Consider the following 18803-nt stretch of genomic DNA (forward strand, 5'->3'; position numbering starts at 1 on the left):
CTTATTAAGGCCTCTACCAAACAAAAATATTTTTCAATTTCAAAACCATTTGTTTTCTCTTTTTTTTTTTTCATTTTTACATGAAAGTATTACCTACTACAAGTCACCATAAATTATGGCTAAGCTAGATTCCAATTATTTTACTCATTAAAAAAAAATAAATAAATACCATGTTCACAGAAATTTAAAAAAAGAAAAAAACCTTCAGTATTTGAAAATCAAAGCCAATTAATATCAAAGAAGTAATTTTGTTAATTATACAAACAATGAGCTATTTTAATGATTAGTGTGAATCTAATATTAATCTGCCTTAACTAAAGTACGGCTTAAATTTTAGGTATGCTTTTGGTTCAAATTTATGTAAAAAATAACATAGTATTAATATATTTCCAAATTAGTAAAATTGAGAATATACTGGTGATTTATAATTTTGGTGGACTGTCTAAAACTGATGTATTTTCCCTCCATCCATGAACCAAAAATATATTGAAGTAAAAATTATTATTAAAAAATTGTGGAAGGTTTAAATACAGCCTGAGTAAGAACTTTAAGGCCAGTAAGTGTTTTTGTGAAAAAAAACTAAAGGAATATTAATACTATTGAATTATTAATTATTAATGTTTACTTGTAAGAAATAATGCAGCAGACAAGTTTTTTGAAGCATGGAATTACCAGAAAAACAGTAGTACATTCAATGTTACTATTTCAGCCTGAGAAACAACTTTAAGGCCATCAGTATTTCTTAAATAATAAATGTAGATATATTGGAATAAATATCACAGCAGTTAATAAGATTGTAAAAACCCTTCAACTTGTAGTTTTTTCATTCATTTCTTTGAAGTTTTGCAGCTCTTTGTGAAGATGTCGAAAGGTGAGAAGTTAACTGATTGTGAAAGAGGGCAGATTGAAGCTTTTCCTTCAATGGGGATGAGTAGCCGTACTACTGCAAAAAAAAAAAGGAAGATCGAGGACTGAGGTCAATAATTTATTAAGATTGAAAGACAATTATGGTAAAAAAAACACCGGGGCAAGACCTAGAGCTTTGTCATCGCATGATGAAAGAATAGTTTGCTAACTTACATCAACTGGAAAAAACTTAACCAGGAAACTTATTCAGGCGACAGGCTTAGATGTTTATCAAACAATGATATGTAACAGGATAAGAAGGTCTGAAAGTTTTATTCATGCAGCAAAATTGGCTAAGGCTCAGTTACTGAATAGGTAGAAAATAGAGTGTTTGAACTTTAGCCAGAAAGTCATGACCTGGGATAAACAATGTATACAAATAATTTTTTCTGATGAAAAGAAGTGGAATTTGGATGGACCAGACTGATGGAAGTACTATTGGCATGGTTTACAAAGAGAAAAAGAAATTCTCCAAGCACCAATTAGGTGGAGGCTCTGTCGTGACTTGGGGATGCTTTGCTTACAATGGTATAGGCTCAATTGTGTTTGTTTTGGGTAAAATGAATTCACAACATATCAAGATGTCCTCACAAGTCATCTTTTACCAACTGCTGAACTTACTGCTGGAGAAAATAGGAAATATCAGCAAGACAATGCACTTATCCATTTGAGTAACAGCACAAAAAATTGGTTCCTAGTCAACAATGTTGAAACTTTGAAATGGCCAGCTATGTCTCCAGATCTCAACTCAATCGAGATCTTATGGGACAACTTAGCAAGAAGAGTTTATGCAAATAGGAGACATTTTACTTCATCAATAGAACTGAAATCTACTATCAAAGATGAGTTGCATAAAACAGATCCCGAAGTTAGTTAAAAATTAGTTTTATCTATACAAGAATATTTGAAGTCATTAGAAGAAATGACTCTCCCACAAGCTTCTAAATGTTTTTATTTTTTTCTTTCTATGCTTTTTTCTATGTTGGCCTTAAAGATTTTACTCAGGTTCAAACATTGATATGTAATATTTTTTTTATAATGAAATAGTTACAAACGATTGTTTTGTCTTTTTTTACATGTATTTAAGGTTAATAATTATCACTCAAATTATGTTTTGCTCCTCAGTTTAACCCTTAAAGCGGCCGTGACGTAAAATTCCTTCACCCAGCGATGTATCGAAGAGCGGCCGTGTCGGAAAATTTCGCCATGAAAATTCTGCTTCGAAAACGGCTGCGGCGTAAAATTCTGCCACCTGAAAGCTACTCTAAAAACGGCAGCGACGTAAAATTCTGACTGTGCTTTCCCCTGTTCCAAATTTCGTGAGGGACATCAGCTGACCTAGGGGGTGTTTCTCTTTCTATTCACTGAAGGGGTGTTGAGAGCTGACACTGCGGGGTGCTGACTCTCTTTTTCAGTCAGTGATATTTGAAATCGACGGACAATAGTTTTGTGTTCACAAATGTTCGATTTAACTGTTTTTATTACCACAATTATTTTCTATTTGTTGTTACTTTATACATAGTTTCGAAGTTTGCTATTATTTTATTAAATTTTTGTTTCAGTTGTTTAATGTACCATCGTCGAACATATCTGGATCAAAAGGGGGCTGATGTGGTTCGGGAGGGGGAGGAGCTGATCTTCATTTCCCCCTTCTTAGTTTAGCTTATGCACCAGATTACGGCGAACTATGAATATATTTCTCGAAAAACTATGTAAGTTAATTAATGAACTAAAAAATGTTTTTTTTTTTCACTGGAATTTTTATACAAAAAGTACACCATCTTTAAGCATCGAATTTCTTCGTTACATTTCGTTTCATTCAAACTGAAAGAAAACTGATAGCTGTCGAAATAAGTAAACCGTTTCGCATGTACAATGACGATCGTTACTGTTGAAATTTCCAAATGGGCTTAATCTTTTATTTAACGATTCTGGTAAATAAACAGAAACGTATTTAAAAATATTTTAGAATTTAAAATAGTAAAAATATTTTTTGTAAAATATTCCTGCTGCAGATTTGTTGCCGATGTTTTTATCATGTTACAGTTCTTTTAATACAACGGATTAATTTCCCATGTCATTTAGAAAAGAATAAAATACTTTGAAATTTGATTTGTGTTCTGGACCGCTGGCCTTCGAGGCTAAAACCTTGGTCAGCCACTACATTTTCTGAAACAATTTTGCCGAGTTTTCAGTTTAGTTGGGGGGGGGGGGGGGGGGACTGATGTTCAGGCCCAGTTCTAATTTTCATCATCGTCAGACCGCATGGGTGTTATCTATGAATAAAAGCGACAGTTGGGGCAACGGCTAGTAAAAACTGGCCGCATAAAAAAATTGCTATATCAAGGCGTACATAACGGTAACTTTGGTTCACAAAGTTATTTTTACTCATATTACCGATCACGGATTATTATTTAGTTTGTATATATCCAAACTTTTCCCAGACTTTCAGTTAAATATTAAAGTCAAATATTATGTTAAATTTAACCTTGTCTCATTACAAAAATATGGATATATATGTGACTAAATCCAAGAACAGAAATATAGTTGAATCTCCATAGTTCAAGATGAATGGGACTGGGTCTACCTCGAAATATCTAAAACATGAATTATTAAAGTCAGAACTTCATTAAATAAGATAGAAAGCTGTAAAAAAATTTTTAATATCCATGTGAACTATTATAATTTTTTTTGCATGAAAAATGCATTAAAATATTCTAACATTTAATATTACTGATAGTAGATTACATTGTGTAAAGAAAAATCCAGGGCTCCATGAAAAAAGTAAACATTAATAGGGGTTCCATCTCTACTCATCAAAAAAAAAAAAAAAATCAAGCAATGCTGTCTTAGAATGAAGATATGACTTAATGAGTGCCCACAGAAATGGTTGCCACTTGTTACTATTTTTTATTAAAAATTACATTTATAAAAAATTAGGAGGTTCGAGTTCTCATGTAAATGTTTCAATTCATGTAAATGTTACACAGGGACCCAGATATGCTTTTTCTAGTATTCGCTTTCAATTTTTGTCTTCTTCTCTTTTCCTATATAATCGAAAAAGGAGCTTCAATGAATGATTATTTATCAAAGGTAAATGCTTATTTATTATATATGAATTATTTTGCGATGCAGGTCATCTATGTGCAAGATTTATTCAAGATTCATTGGCATGTATTTATTAACAATATATAAATTTCAATATTTTTATCGTGAGGAGGGGAGTCATTTTTCATTTTTGTTCTGGGGGACAAAACCTCTTGAGTCGGCCCTGCTCCAAAATATGTGAACCTTTCATTGGAAATTTTTGCTTTACTAGTATGGATACCTTTAATTGCACGATCTTAATTGTTTTTCATATTCAACATTTAACAATTAAAAAAAAATAGAGATAGGATTCTGAAAGTGGGTTGCTGTGGTACCCTATGGTGCCGCAGCGAGAGGTTTTAGTGGTGTGAAAATGGTGGTATCAAAATGGTGGCTTGATATTGAAATGTTAAAAGCTTGGTTGATAGTCCAGTCTCAGCTTTGCGCCATTTCCTACCCCAAGGACACCTTGCGGGGTATACCTGACCCTGACACTTGCATCCCATAACGCCATAGCAAACGAGCTAGAGTACTCCATTGTTTCGTTTGCAAGACGAAACGATCGAGAAAAGGGAAGTCCTCGGTATTGTCCTTCCACATGAATGCAGATCCCTTGAGCATCAGAAGGGGGAAATCTTATTTTCAAGTTCTTTTCATAAAGAACAGTGATTCAGCTGACTGATAAGAACATGTGCATTCAATAAAGTCAAACAACAAACTAAGATATGCTTTGGAGAGTTAGCAAAACTCATCCTTACATTACTGGAATTATAATATTTGTAGAACTTTGTTTTTCATAAAGAAAGAGTCATTGTTTTCACTTGAAAACCAATTTTTAAATAAGTACTGAAACATCACATTCTTAGACATATATTTTTCAACCTTATGTTACTATAGGAATTGCGATGCTGAACAAATAGGTGTAACAATTGAAAAACAGAACGGAATAAAGTTAAGCTAATGACTTGGTAGAATATAATTAATGTTATTGGAGTGTATTAATTTTAAATGATATTCTTCAGTGAAACAGAAAAAGCGAAGAGTGGTGCGAAAAAATCAAAACAATTATTTTCGAGTGAATGTAGCACGGAGAAGTTGCGATTGGTGAACGCAACGGCTTAAAAAATAAGTTATTTTGAAATTGCATGCTTTTGACAGCTGAACGAGCCTTAAAAATTCAAAAACGCGGAGAGTTTTGCCGGTTTTTTGGAATTTTTTTCAAAATTTTGCATCTTTTTTTTTCTTTAAGGGGGTCCGGGACATATTTTGAAATTTTTTTTATTATATACTTCAGAGTTTTGAAATTTTTTGCACTGATTCACCATTTATTTAATAAGCAAAATCATAACATAAATATGAAAAAAAGAAAAATTTTTATTTAAATTTAATTAGTTTTTTTTTATAAAAAATGGGGTTGCTTTAAATTGCTATAACTCAAAATATTCTTAAACAATTTTCATTTTTTTTTCAATGAATTACGCACAAATATCTAAGCTTTAATTTTTATTCGGCGATTTTAAAAATATTGATTCAATAAAAAATATTTGAAGAAAAATTTCGAAAAATTCGAAGATACTTTTTTAAAAAAAAAAATCGTAATTTTTGCAGTAAACGTTTTTTTCAAATTCGACGAATAAAATTTAAAGTAAACTGTTTGAAAAAGATATGCTCCAAGTTTCATTACTTTATCTTTATCGGTTCCTGACTTATAAGAGTTTGAATGCAAGAAATCGGGAAAAATTGCATCATGGAGAAAAACGCGTTTAAAATTTTAAAGTTAAGTACACATTAGTTAGGTGCATGAAACAAAAATGATTATATCTTTCGTTCTATTTAAGATAGAAACAAGATTCAAACCTCCTCTTAAGCAGAAAAACACAGAGTAATTTTTTACATGATAAAAAAAAATTGCAAAATTTGACGATTTTTGTGTCCCGGACCCCCTTAAGTGCTATAAACCCTGAAACGTTGCAATTGGTGAACACTTAATTTTTGTAAAAAGATAATGAAATTGAATATTATAATCCAATCCACAACTAAACAGAAAATTCCAAAATGAAGAATTCCACCATTTCTTCATAATTAAAAAAAAAAAACCTTCATTTTTATTTTTAAAATACTATAAGACCAGAGAGTTCCAGTTATTGATGAAGAATTGAAGCGGAAAAGAAAATTGAAATCTGATATCAAAGAAGGTAACGTTCCTGAAAATTTGAAAAATATGCAAAATTTCATCGTTTCTTTGGGATTTTTAACGAACACTTAATGGAATTACCAAAAGCTAAAAGTGAGGGCCTTGAAATGAGACCGAGTTTTCCCTAATTTTAAAGGCTAATCTAGTCCTTACTACAGGAAATAAAAAGGCACGAAACATTTTAGCTAAACACGAAACATTAACAAAAAATCCAGTTTAAAATCATTTAAAAACATTAATAACCTGTGTGAAACCTAATAGCAATGTATAATAAAAATAATCTTAACACAATAAAATATTTCTTGGGCTGTGCAGTCTTATAGGTTCTTTTTCTTTTGTCTACAGCGATTGGAACAAACTACGAAACTTTCAAATTTAACAGTGAGCATTGTTATGTAATTCATATTTTTATTTTTTTTTGTATTTGACACATTACAGTACAATTTAAACTAACAAAGTACTAGTCGGAGGAGTGGAGTCGGAAGGAAAATGTTCGACTCCGACTCCTGGATTTTGAATCGTCCAACTTCGACGCGGGCTTTTTTTTTATTTATTTATTTTCAATTCCCTCCCTTCCCTCAAGGGAAAGGATTATATATTTTATCGGATCTTTTTCGGATTCACCGCGCCAACACTTATTTGAATTTACCGAACACCCTCAAGTTTGCTCTCAAGCTACGGGCGCCGGCTTGTTCAAGGAATACATTCCTTTTACTAGTTATTATTTTTATTTGAAAGGGATTACTTTAGGCAACAAATCCGTTTGATGACAGTTGCTATTAGTTAAAGAGAGTACAAAAACAAGCAAACTAGGGGACGGCGTAAATAGCTATTACAGAAAGTATGATAAACAATCAAGTCTGCTGGTTGCCAAAGACAGTTATTTTGTTATTAGTAGGCCTATATACTTGTAATCGAACTAATTTGTGGTAAATTATTTAAAAAATGCAAGGAAAGTCGGTAAATATTATTGAAAAAAAGAAGCCCGGAGTCAGAGTAGGCCTGTTTCGAATGACTCCGACTCCGAATCCTTTACCCCAAAATAAGCCCGACTCCGACTCCACAGTCCTGGTATAGGTCACAAACTCTTCAATGTAATTCTTTGAAATATGATGATTGTCCTCTCTTTTTTTTTTAAATCTTGTTCGTATGTGCCCCAGGCTTGACGATATTCGGCCACAATCGGAGCACATTTGAACAATTGAAGCCTTTTCTTTTTTTTTTTTCCAAACACCATAAAGTGAATAGATTTTCTTTCAAAATCTCATAAAGATCATGACTCAAAGAAAATACTTCTATCATTAGAACACTTTTGCCCTGAGAAATTCATAACGTTCTTTGAAAAAAAAAAAAAAGAAACGGGGAAAAAATTCCCCATAGGTACCTCTTTCACCTATACTCATATGATATTGATTTTTAGTAAGACTGAACTAAACAATTGCTAAGCAAACAATTGAATAGGAATAAACATTTGTAGCGTAGTAGGTACTGAACAAATTTAAATTTTGCATGTGCCCAAACTTAAACTATGACTTTTTGAAAAGGAATTTTAATATGTAATTTCTGCAGCAAAAGTTGAAGACCGTATTGCGAAATAATATTCCTGAAGTGCGAAGAAAAATTTAGTTCCTACTGCAACAAAATGAAGCAGGCAGCTCGAAATTGAGAACATTCCTTTTCAGCAAACCACAACGAAACGGAAAAATCCAGATAACGTGTACTTGAATAGCTAAAAGGATTCAAATCTCCAAGGAACAGGGCAAGACCAGTGCATTGAACTGTCAATTTGGGTTCCACCTTGATGAGAAAGAAGGGGGGGTTGACAACAAAGTAGCTGGCATTTTCGGAGCACGTGCGTGTGGATGCGATGTGTCCAAATAGAGCAAATTCTTTACAGTGGGTCAGACATTTTTGACTAGTTTAGTGGGAGAGGGGCGTTCCACTTTAAGGGTTAAGATAAGTCCAATTTCTCAAAAAAATTTACTGGCCTTAAAATTTTTATTCAGACTGTAGATATATTTTTGACGACATTGTCAAGTATTCAAAAAACATTGTCAAATGAATTGTTCCTTACAGTTTTTACTGTAAAAGGCATGTGACAGAAAAGTTACTTTTTGAAGAATGACCCATATCATCCATTCCCAATGACGGAGCTGTTGGCACTTGCAGCAGGTTATCAAGTGCGGCAGAGGCATAATAGAAGGTTTTGGTAGAGAAGTGAAGTTTACTTACTCCCACCAACTGATTGCCACCTTTTCCAAGGAAAAAAGAATGCTAACATATATTTGTACGAAAAGAAGGAACTGGGGACAGTCGTAATTAGGAGAAAGTAAACCTATTTGATTGAAAGGATTTTAAGAAAATTTTATTAGAAGAACATAGAAAATGATATCAGGCAACATTCTTAGCTTACATGATAGGCAGATATGCCTCTGTTTGAGATCTGTATCCTGTAGTCACAACAACTTAGAAAACATTATCAAACAAAACAGTCAGTGTTAAATATGAATTTTAATATGACATTCAAAGAGTCGACTTAGAAAAAAAAACATTCAGGTATTGGAATCTCACAAAAATGAAACATGCAGCATAAGAATGTTTGCTGAACACAAAAGAATCAGAAAAACACAAGCGGCCAAAATCGTTAAAAATAAAAAATTGAAAAAAAAAAGAGAGAGAAGTTTATGAAAACATGGTGTGAAAACATACAAATATTAATCAAAATAGAATGTCATCTGAAAAAGAACCTACAAATCATTTTCATAAATGTCTACGTGAAGGACAAAGAAATTAAGTTCCCATTTCAGCAACAAAGATTGAACCAGGAAAGATTTCAGAAAAGATATTTGATACCATTTAATACTATAAGTTGAGAGAATCTTCATCAAAATTAAATTACAGTTCAAAGGAGTTTTAAGCATGTCTATCAATTTCACTTATTTCTAACATTTATTTAAGACTGATTTTTGTAGTCATTTTAAGGCCTCATATGTTTTTTCCATAAATGAATGGTGACATTGAATGAAAAAAAAAAAAAAGTAGTTTTAAATATTTTGAAACCAAATATGGCTTTTTGAGGTAGGAATTTTATGTAAAGCTCGGATTGATTATAGGGTTAAATATAAGACTGCTTTCTGTATTAAAAATTTCCCCATGAATTGCTGAATCTTCCCTGCAATTATTTATAAAAAATAAATGTTCTTTTAATTAAATTACTAACTTTCAAACTATATTTGTTAGATTTTAGATATGTATTTGGGTCATTTTCTCTAAAGAGAATTTTTTATCAGTGTTCTAAAAATTTAGAAGTAAATTGTATACAAAGGAAACTGATGCTAGAATGCTTAAATCACATGTTTTAATGTTTCATAGTAGGCAAAAGCAAACTCTCTATGATTATCATCCATTTAAATAAATTATAAATGCTAAAGGCCATTCCCCTCTATGTTTCAACCCCCATCTGAAAGAAAAACTATTTCTATTAAGTCAGGAATCCAAATATATTCGTAGAAAAAAGTTGTTTAACTTCTTAACAACTATTACTTCATCCATATTATGTGTCAACATCGAAGAGGCATCTTAAAGAATCACAAGCTATACTGGCATAATTTTTAGCCATTTTTCTGCCACTTTCATTATATTGATTATAATTAATGAAGCAATTTCATTTGAAGCTTCATTTACTAATTTACGTCAGTGAAAATGGGTAAATGATCAAATCTGGAAGTTTCATAGTTCAGGACAAAATTGAGTAGAAACTTCAGAAAAAATGCAGTAGTTAAGAGTCTGTAGGTAAGTATAATTATAATTTTTTATTTCAAATAGTAAAAAAAGCTAACCATATTTATATCTTAAAATGTCATATCTGAATTTTCAGTTTTCAATAGGAGAGGAACAACATTGAGGCATTTAGAAAGATATGTGAAAATATTCCTTAACCTCTGCCAGTTTGGAATGTTGCTAAACCTTCGCCAACCCTTGTTTTCAATTTTAACTTATTTACAATAAACTCAGCTTAAACTCCTCTCATCAGTAATGGCAAAACACTCTTTTAGCATATTTCACTTTATTGAAGAAGCAGAAACCTGATTGTTACGCTGAAAAATGAATAAGGATAGCTGTTGGTGTATTTTTTGATGATAATGTCATTCAGTGATCCCAGATCAAAATTTAAATTTTTATACAATATTCTTTGTGGGGGGGGGGGGGAGTGATACCTTTAGAATACATAACAAAATAGCACAACACTATAGAAATATTAAATGCACTTTTATTTCAGTTAAATATGATTGTATTCATTAAATATTAAACAGGCAATATTCGTGACCATAGACCAATCTTTGAACACTGTAATATCTTGTATTAAATAAAAAAATGCCTATCAGTAAATATAGTTTTTTTTTTTTTTTTCAAAAAACAGTTATTTTAGGACAGAAACAAAAATGAAAATGCTGGTTTCAGAAAATGAAAACGCTAGATATAACATAAGAAAATCTTATGCATAAAAGATAACAAAGCAAATCTGCTTAATTATTTTTATGAATTACCATTGTCATTGTGCATCTTTTTTAACCATGCAGCAAACTGAAGCATCCATTCTGATATATGACAGCTGAAAAAGAATTATTTTTAACATATGAAACAGAAAGAACACATACTAAATAAGTAGTGAATTGCTTCTAACAGTTATCTAGTATCATACATTAAGAAGTGTTAAAAACAGACAAAAAGAAGAACGAGAGTGTTTTTACGAAGTGTACATTATTACTTTGAAAGTGTCCAAAGTTTCTGTCTCTATTCACAGTGAAGGAGGTGCAGGGATACTTGCCTTTCCCCCTGTCATATTTTTGCAGGGACTAAATCACATACTTTAATATGAAATCTCTACCAGGTTGTTGGAGTTGAGTCAATCTTTTTTGCAGTGTTATTGTTTAAGTGATGTTCTGATACCAGAATTTTGTTATATTTTGGAGTAGGAAACTGAAATACCTCTTTTTTATTTATACTTATTGTTCCTTCCCACAGGCTGAACTTAGCTCCAAAGAAAGCAGGTAGTGTGCCCAAAAACTCAACTTATAAGAACAAAAACCAGAGAATATTTATCAGCACAAAAAGCATGAACACTGAAATCTTTGTTTACCGCAAAAAAAGAACCTGAAAGTAAATAACCAGATTGCCAGGAGGTTTGTGACTATGGTCCCTTTTTTTTGGAAATATTTCTGGAATGAAAAAACCAATAGAATTCGCATTTGCTGTTTGTTTCCTTGGCACCCATTTGTCCCCACCAAGCCAAACACATGATTGATGTTCTTAAATATGCAATTTCTTCAATTACATCTAGTTTTTTCTGTGAACAAAGTTTAAAATTAGTCTATTTCATGAGGAGCTACATCGAGAGTTAACAATGTAACATGAAACTTTACAACCGAGTAGCCTGTGTAGCGCTTGGATCAGTTGAAATAGCTTGAATGACAGTTATCTCTTTTTTAAGTTTAGAAAAAAATGAAAGGTCAGTATTTGTTCATTTTTGCCTAAATGTTATATGTTTCATTCAATTCTATCTAGATGGTTGTTAGTGTTGTTAGTTCGATTATCATATCTGTTTGGACTAGTGCTTAACAATATCATTATTTTCAGGAAAAACTAAGGGCTCACTAGTTAGTTCTCCGATCAATGTCATACATGGCGACAGGCACAAGGAGAAGGTCATGCCCCACCTAAACCGTTGACAATTTTATACACCCACAGTGTGTTCAAATAGCGGACAAATAAAATGTACAAATTTAAAGTAATCCTTTTAATTCATTAATTTATTTTCAAAATAAATATTTGGTATACTACTTCTTTTCATTGCTTATGAAGTTAATTAGTAACATTTGTCCTATTAGGCGCCATATTTTGTACTTCAGTATTCGTTATTGACATTCATGCAGACTCAGAAATTTTTTCCTTTCCAAAAAACCCTATAAACTTCAGCCTGACCCCCCTCCCCCTAAAATGGCAGTCTGTATCAACAACTGCACAAGGTTCATTTGTTTCTAATTTTCTGACTTGAGCAAATTGTATTGTAAAAAGTTCCTTTTTATGACTTTAAAATGCACTCAATACTAAATCATTATTTTCAGAAAAAATGTAAGTCTTGTTTGTCTATTTTTACATCAGAGTCAAACCTGTTTCATTTGGTTCTACTTTTTTTGACTAGAGCAAATTTTCTCTATAAAGATAGCTCTCATGTTACTTGAATGTATTTTTATTCATATATTAATATTGACTGATTGACCTCTAATTGAGTAGAAAACTTTCATTTAAAAGAAAGTTGGGTAAAGAATGTGTTTCACATAAAGACCTTTTTTGCATGGTAAACCTGTTCATAAGTAAGCAATTGCCTGCTGAACTGCAAATTTGAATCTGTGTACAGGGTATATGCAAACATGAACATAGGAAAAATAACCTCTACTGAGCACTTACTGGCAAGGCTTTGGGGATCCTTTGAAAAATAAAGAAAAATACAAAAAAAAAGACATTCCTTAATTAATACATCTTTTCTTTCACAAGCTAGTGCAATCATACGGTAAAAATAATACAGCTGCAATGTAATAACTATTCATAGAAATAAAACACTGCATAATGAAAATGACATGACAAATAGCAAAAAAGTAAATTTTTAAAAATAATAATTCTTAAGGATTTAATAGGATTTTAATCAATGCATACCAACCTATTTATATTTGAAAATGGTGGAATATATGCACTCATAACTTCTGAAAACTCAATGACATCAAAAGCATCTTCAGGTGAATATGCACTGCCTACATTCTCTAAAACTCCAACTATGTAACTCAGAACTATTTCATCGATAGAGCTAAAGAGTACAATAAAACAAAATTCATAAAGAATTGTTGATTTTATTCATAAAAGCAGAATCTCAGTAAAAAAGACTGCTTTTTAGTTTTGACAGTACAGATATTCAAACTAAATTTTTGTAGTAAATAATTGTCAACTACAAAAATAACACTTAGTATTATTACTGTCTAAGTCAGAACAAGAGTCTAATAGGGTAGAGGGGGCACATATGAGGATGTTTTTACAGTTAATACAAAAAAAAAAAATTTTTTTTCATTTTATTTTCTATAATCTTACAGTTTATCCATTCAAATGTGAATAAGCAGACCATGGTTTGCTAAGCTAAGTTGTCTAATACAGCCCCATTAGAAAGGAAAGAAAATTAAGCAAAAACCATTCACATATATGTTCCTATTTGGGGTCTATATGGACAGTAGCGTAGCCAGAAATTGCATTCTGGGTGCAGTTTTTAGTCAAATCTGCGCTCCTATGTATATAAACTACCTTACTAGGATTGGTTACATGGGTAATCAAGGGGTTTTGACCCTAAAATCTCTCCATGGCTGTGCCACTGTTTATGGAAATGCTTGGGGCACATTTGGACATCATAAATAAAACAATATTAATAATTTAAAATGGCTATGACAAATCATAGTCCCAAAACTGCTTAATTAAACTGTTTTTGGGGGGGGGGGCGGCGCTTTCAGAAATTGCTTTTGCGGGTTTTTTTTGCAGACAGGGTAGGAATTTTGAGATTATGGACATACAAAAATTTAGAAGTCTTCTTGGAATGAACCTGTATCCTGTCATAATATCTAAACTTTTTTTCTATAATTCATCAACATTTTATGAATTAATGACTGACTAAACTTTTATTCTTTGGTTTAGAAAGAGAAAGGTTTTTATATTGCCTTAAAAAGTTATTTGTCTTCCACCAGTTGATACCAGCAATTCTATTATTTTTCTAAGCATTAGGAAACTTTTTAGGGGATGTTTCAGGCTAACCTGGAAATAAGGAAAAACTACTACTTTAGTAGGGTTGTGGGCACTTGGAACAGCTTACCAAAAGAGGTGGTAATGAGCAAGGGGGTGGATAGAGGGCCATTGATCTTCATTGGGGACTAATTAATTGACAAGCCTGTTGCTGGTCATCACATTTGTATTTGTATAAATGATGTCTCGCCTCAGGCGTGAGGGGTGGGGGAGGGGTCATGAATTTGTCACAACGGAGAGGGAGGAGGTAACAAGAAGTGTGATGTCAGGCCTTTTTATAAGGATGTATGAATGAAAATTGCATGACAGGGGGGAGGGGGGTCAGGTGAAGTGACAAAAGGAAAGTGGAGTCAAAAATGTTGATGAAAAGTGTGATATCATTTATGGACATCCCATTATTTAAAGCTTCCACATACCTAAATACAAGGCATTGAAGCCTAAATGTAAGACAAGTCATGCAGCACCTACTTGAAATGATTTTATAAGGTATGAAGACAACATATTTTTCTTCTTCCCTTGTAAAGACATGTTGATTGCCATACTTTGATCAAAACGTACATCCTTACTACACGGCTTACATGCAAAGAATAAAAACGAGTTTTTGTTGCTTATTTTAAAATTATTTTAAGCATCCTATTTTTTCAATTTTTTGTAATAACTTATTGATATATGACATTAAAGAGATATTAAGCCTACCCATATGTGCCTTATAGCTAGATGTTTATAATTTTGTTAAAACTATAGTAGTAAAAGTTTTTTTTTTTTTTTGATAAATTTGATCAACAAAATATCAATGGCAAGTTATTTTGGTGCTGGGGTTTTTGGAAGTGATTTCGTATGAATATGGTACCCTGAGTTCAAATCTGACATCAGTTTTTGCCCAGAAGCTCAAATGTCTATATTATTCAGATATACATAAAACAGGTTTAAGTTACATCTATAGATAAAAAAAATGCAAAACATGGATTTTTTCTTCTAATCAGAGCCTGATTAATAAACAGGCCAATTAGGCTGTTGGCCATGGATCCCTAATTTTTAAGAGCCTCAAAATGACTACAATTGTAGCAGTCTTACTTAAGATAACTTAAGAAAATGAAAGACAATTACGATATTATCCTTTATTTATTTACCTTTTTTTAGTGTACTTAGGTGTGGGACTGTGAGATGCTCTGCTTCCCAACAAATATTTTGAACGAATGGTTGAATACCTCAACACCCCTGAAATCGCCACTCCTGGTTCACGATTAATGTTTTTATGCTTAGAAGGTTTGGCTTCAATGGACCCCTAAAAAAAGTTATTTCAGGGTCACCCACTATATTAATCATGCCCTTAACAAAGATGTAATTCATCACACATCACGCAATATATATGCATAGCATGTACTTACAAATTGACCTCAACTTGTGGAAGCAACATTACTAAACTTTTCAATTGTTTACTACATCTGGTAAATTTTCCTTTCAGTTACTAGACTGCAGGCTAACAATAGGGTGAATATGCCAGAAGTAATCCTTGTTTCAGAAGCCTATACTTGCTTTAGAAGTGCGCAAATTGGAGTTCAAAATGCACATTTTGGGTAAAACAGCAGCACTTATCTAAAAAAGTAGAGCTGCTAGAGAAAAACTAATTTCATATTTCGATTCAGAGCCCCAAAAATATTTAAAATCAGTTATCAAATTCTATGCACCAAAGAAAAAACATTTTTTTTTTTTTTTTTTTGTTCCCTTGTGTAATTATTATATATTCAATAAAAAGACTTTATTTTTAATGTAATTAATTTTCATAATTCATTATAAAACTGAAAAAAAAGCATTCAAACATATTCAGCATAAATTATTTTTTTATCTCAAAACAGCATGATTGACATAACTTGCAAAATTTTACTGCTAATTCCTTGTGAAGTGGATCATTGTGCTGTCATTGAAACATATTTTTTATCATAATTTTCAGTTTTTTAAGTTTGAAAAATTGAGTTATCCATATGGGCCCCAGTCCAAATATGCCTCCCTCTCCTCTAACTAGTTTATGCAACATATATTCCTTAAAAAAAAAGCAATTATACTTACTTGTATGAGTCAATGCCAGTATGATCTAATATGAATCTATTAAGCTCAGCTTTCACAAATGTATCTTGGTCAAAGTTGCTTGTTTCTGAACTAGACATAGTTCTATAAATAAAAAGATTGAAAGTAGTATAAATAAATAATATAAATCTATAAATAAAATGATGTAAAGTTCACTGAAGCTCCTTATACTGAAGCATAACACAATAGTTATTGCAATAAAAACAGGTCAATTTTTATTCATCAAGATTTTGAATTTCAGCTTGCTTTTGAGAACTACTTTCCGTTTCTGTTGCTGTTTTTAGTTTCAAAATGCTTACGGGGCATTAAAATTATTTTAGTGATTCAGATTTCCATATTGGCCAGTGAAATAGTACCTATATATTTTTTTTAATATTTGTAATCCCTCGAAACTACTACTGTAGGGGAGACCGGGGCAGATATTCTATAGGGGCACGTATTCCAATGCGCCATAGTTTAAGCGTTTCTTGCTAGGTAGTGACGCTTACCGGACAGTGTGAAACTGCAGCAAAGCCCACGCCTTCCACGTGATCCTCAATTCATCAGCTGGCTTTGTCTTGATGAGACGTCAACTTCTGCGGTTTCTCTTCTGGTGAGTAACTTTACAAGCATTTATTTTTCATTAAAAAAAACATGTATGATACTGTTTTTGTTTCATCGTCAGGACCTAACTTTAAACTATATTTCATTACGGTTCTGATGGCGTGATTGCCAGGGCCGTCGCTAGGTACATTCATTTGGGGGGGGGGGGGTTGAAACAGATTTTGCCGACTGACTCCTAACATTTTGCTGACCCGATAGATACATACGTACACACATTATATATATATATATATATATATATATATATATATATATATATATATATATATATATATATATATATATATATATATATATATAATAATTCAGGGCCTCTGATCAGAATTGGTTTCATATTGCAGTCTGAAATATGCAATTGTTGACGACAAGCTTCGGTGCTTCAGTGATACTGCTTCAGTGATACTAAGGGGTGCATTAATTTCGATTCAAGTCAAGATAGACTGCTGTCCTCCGGAAAATTTCCGAAATTGGCATACTAAAATCATGATTTTAGGCTTGGTTTATATAAGGAGCAAGAGGATCGTAGATTCATTCTCATCTTTTTCGCTGGAGTCAATATGGGGCTTTTTTTTTTCCTAGAAAAGGTGGTTTTCGGGAGTTTTTTCATAGAAATTTCTAAAAACAAAGATTTTATGATGCGAAGGAAAGGGATAGGGGGCTCGGGTTCCCTTCCCCGAAGGTTTTTCGAAATTAAAGTTTTGAAAACACAGTTTTAGGCTATTTAAGGATACTTTAGGGGAGAGGGTAGGCAGTGACGGATCTACATTTTTTTCCCGAGGCAGGGCAAATATCAAAACTGCCGCCCCTATCCATCTTTCAAGTTTTAAAATTGAGTTTCAATGAAAAAAACAAAAATAGTGTGAATTTGCCGCCTCCTAGAAGTCGCCGCCCTTGGCAACCCCCGTCTCCTCCTCCCTTTAAATCCAGCACTAAGGGTAGGCATTTACAGATGTCCAGTGAACAGTGGCAGATTAGCTAGAGAAAACGGCAATGAGGAATTACAAGGAATTTTGGAGGAGACGTTTTGAGGAAATTCGAAAAAAAGAAAAAGAAAACGTATTTTATCCATATAAAATTTAACACATAAGAACATTTTCTACTCAAAAAGTTTTATAATATAATGGTGAATTAATTATGTTGTATATATTTTTTTGAGTGGGAGGGGGCACCCTCATGGTAATCATTCGTTTTGGTATCTTTGAGTACTTTGATTCTGATTGAACATTTCCAATTCGCACAAATAAGGATTTTAAGTATACAAATCAGAAGAATTGCTTTGTATGAGAGAAATAGTTTGCAAAATAAGTTATATCATCCTAGTAATGTTAGGCTAGAAAAAGTGGTGTTCGGAGGTTTCTGCCCCTGAAGATTATAAAAATGAAACTTTAGACAGTCTTTGACGATGTTAGGGGGAGAGCAGGCTCAGGAAATTTTTCGAAACTGAAGACTTAAACAGGTGATAGTAAGTCATGTTTCGTTCCGCTGGGGCTCAGGGGCATTCCCTAGGCGATTTTGTGAAATTAAAGTTCCAGAAAAGCAATCATAGACCACCATTGGTGATATTAAGGAAAGGAGAGGGGAATGACATATTTCTAGTGTTGTGGGGAAAAGAGTGGGTTTCATAGACTCTCCCCGTAAATTTTCTGCAAATGATGTTCGAAAAATATATTTTTACGCGATCTCTGCGATGATGTTTGGGGGCTGCCCCACGGAAAAATTTTAAGAACGCAAGTCTTGAAAAAAAAAAATTCTCTAGACGACTTTGATAGATTTGAGTAGCGGCCTAGCGCCCAGGGAGAGGAGCCGAGGGCATAACCCTTCTTGGACATCAAAGAGAGCCTAAAAGCTTGTTTTTCGGCTTTTAATTTCGGAAGATTTTCGGGGGCGAGCCCCCCGATTACCAAGCACTTCCGTAATGTTTTCAAAAATGCGGTTTTCTGGTTTTAAGTTTTAAACAATTTTACGTAAGACCTTCCACTCCTCCCCCTCATCCAACTTAGCAAAACATAGCCTTTGCAGAGTCAGTTCCCAAACACCACATTCAGAAATACTGAAGGAGAAAACATGTCAGCATTTCTGTCCTCTAGTTAAG

At 32.6% G+C, this 18803-nt stretch overlaps 1 protein-coding gene across 1 annotated transcript in view; it reads right to left on the reverse strand.

Moving 5' to 3' along the window:
• The window catches only part of LOC129218955 (CUE domain-containing protein 2-like), a 54895-nt gene that overhangs the window by 19475 nt on the left and 16617 nt on the right, over window positions 1-18803 (reverse strand). Inside the window, exons 2-4 of the mRNA XM_054853274.1 lie at window positions 16091-16192; window positions 12906-13049; window positions 10735-10799 (exon numbers count right to left, since the gene is read on the reverse strand). Coding sequence (XP_054709249.1) covers window positions 10735-10799; window positions 12906-13049; window positions 16091-16188 — 307 coding nt within the window. The 5' untranslated portion in view covers window positions 16189-16192. The remainder of the gene's footprint in view (window positions 1-10734; window positions 10800-12905; window positions 13050-16090; window positions 16193-18803) is intronic.

This window comes from Uloborus diversus, chromosome 3 (genome assembly GCF_026930045.1).
Source record: "Uloborus diversus isolate 005 chromosome 3, Udiv.v.3.1, whole genome shotgun sequence".
Taxonomy (NCBI): domain Eukaryota; kingdom Metazoa; phylum Arthropoda; class Arachnida; order Araneae; family Uloboridae; genus Uloborus; species Uloborus diversus.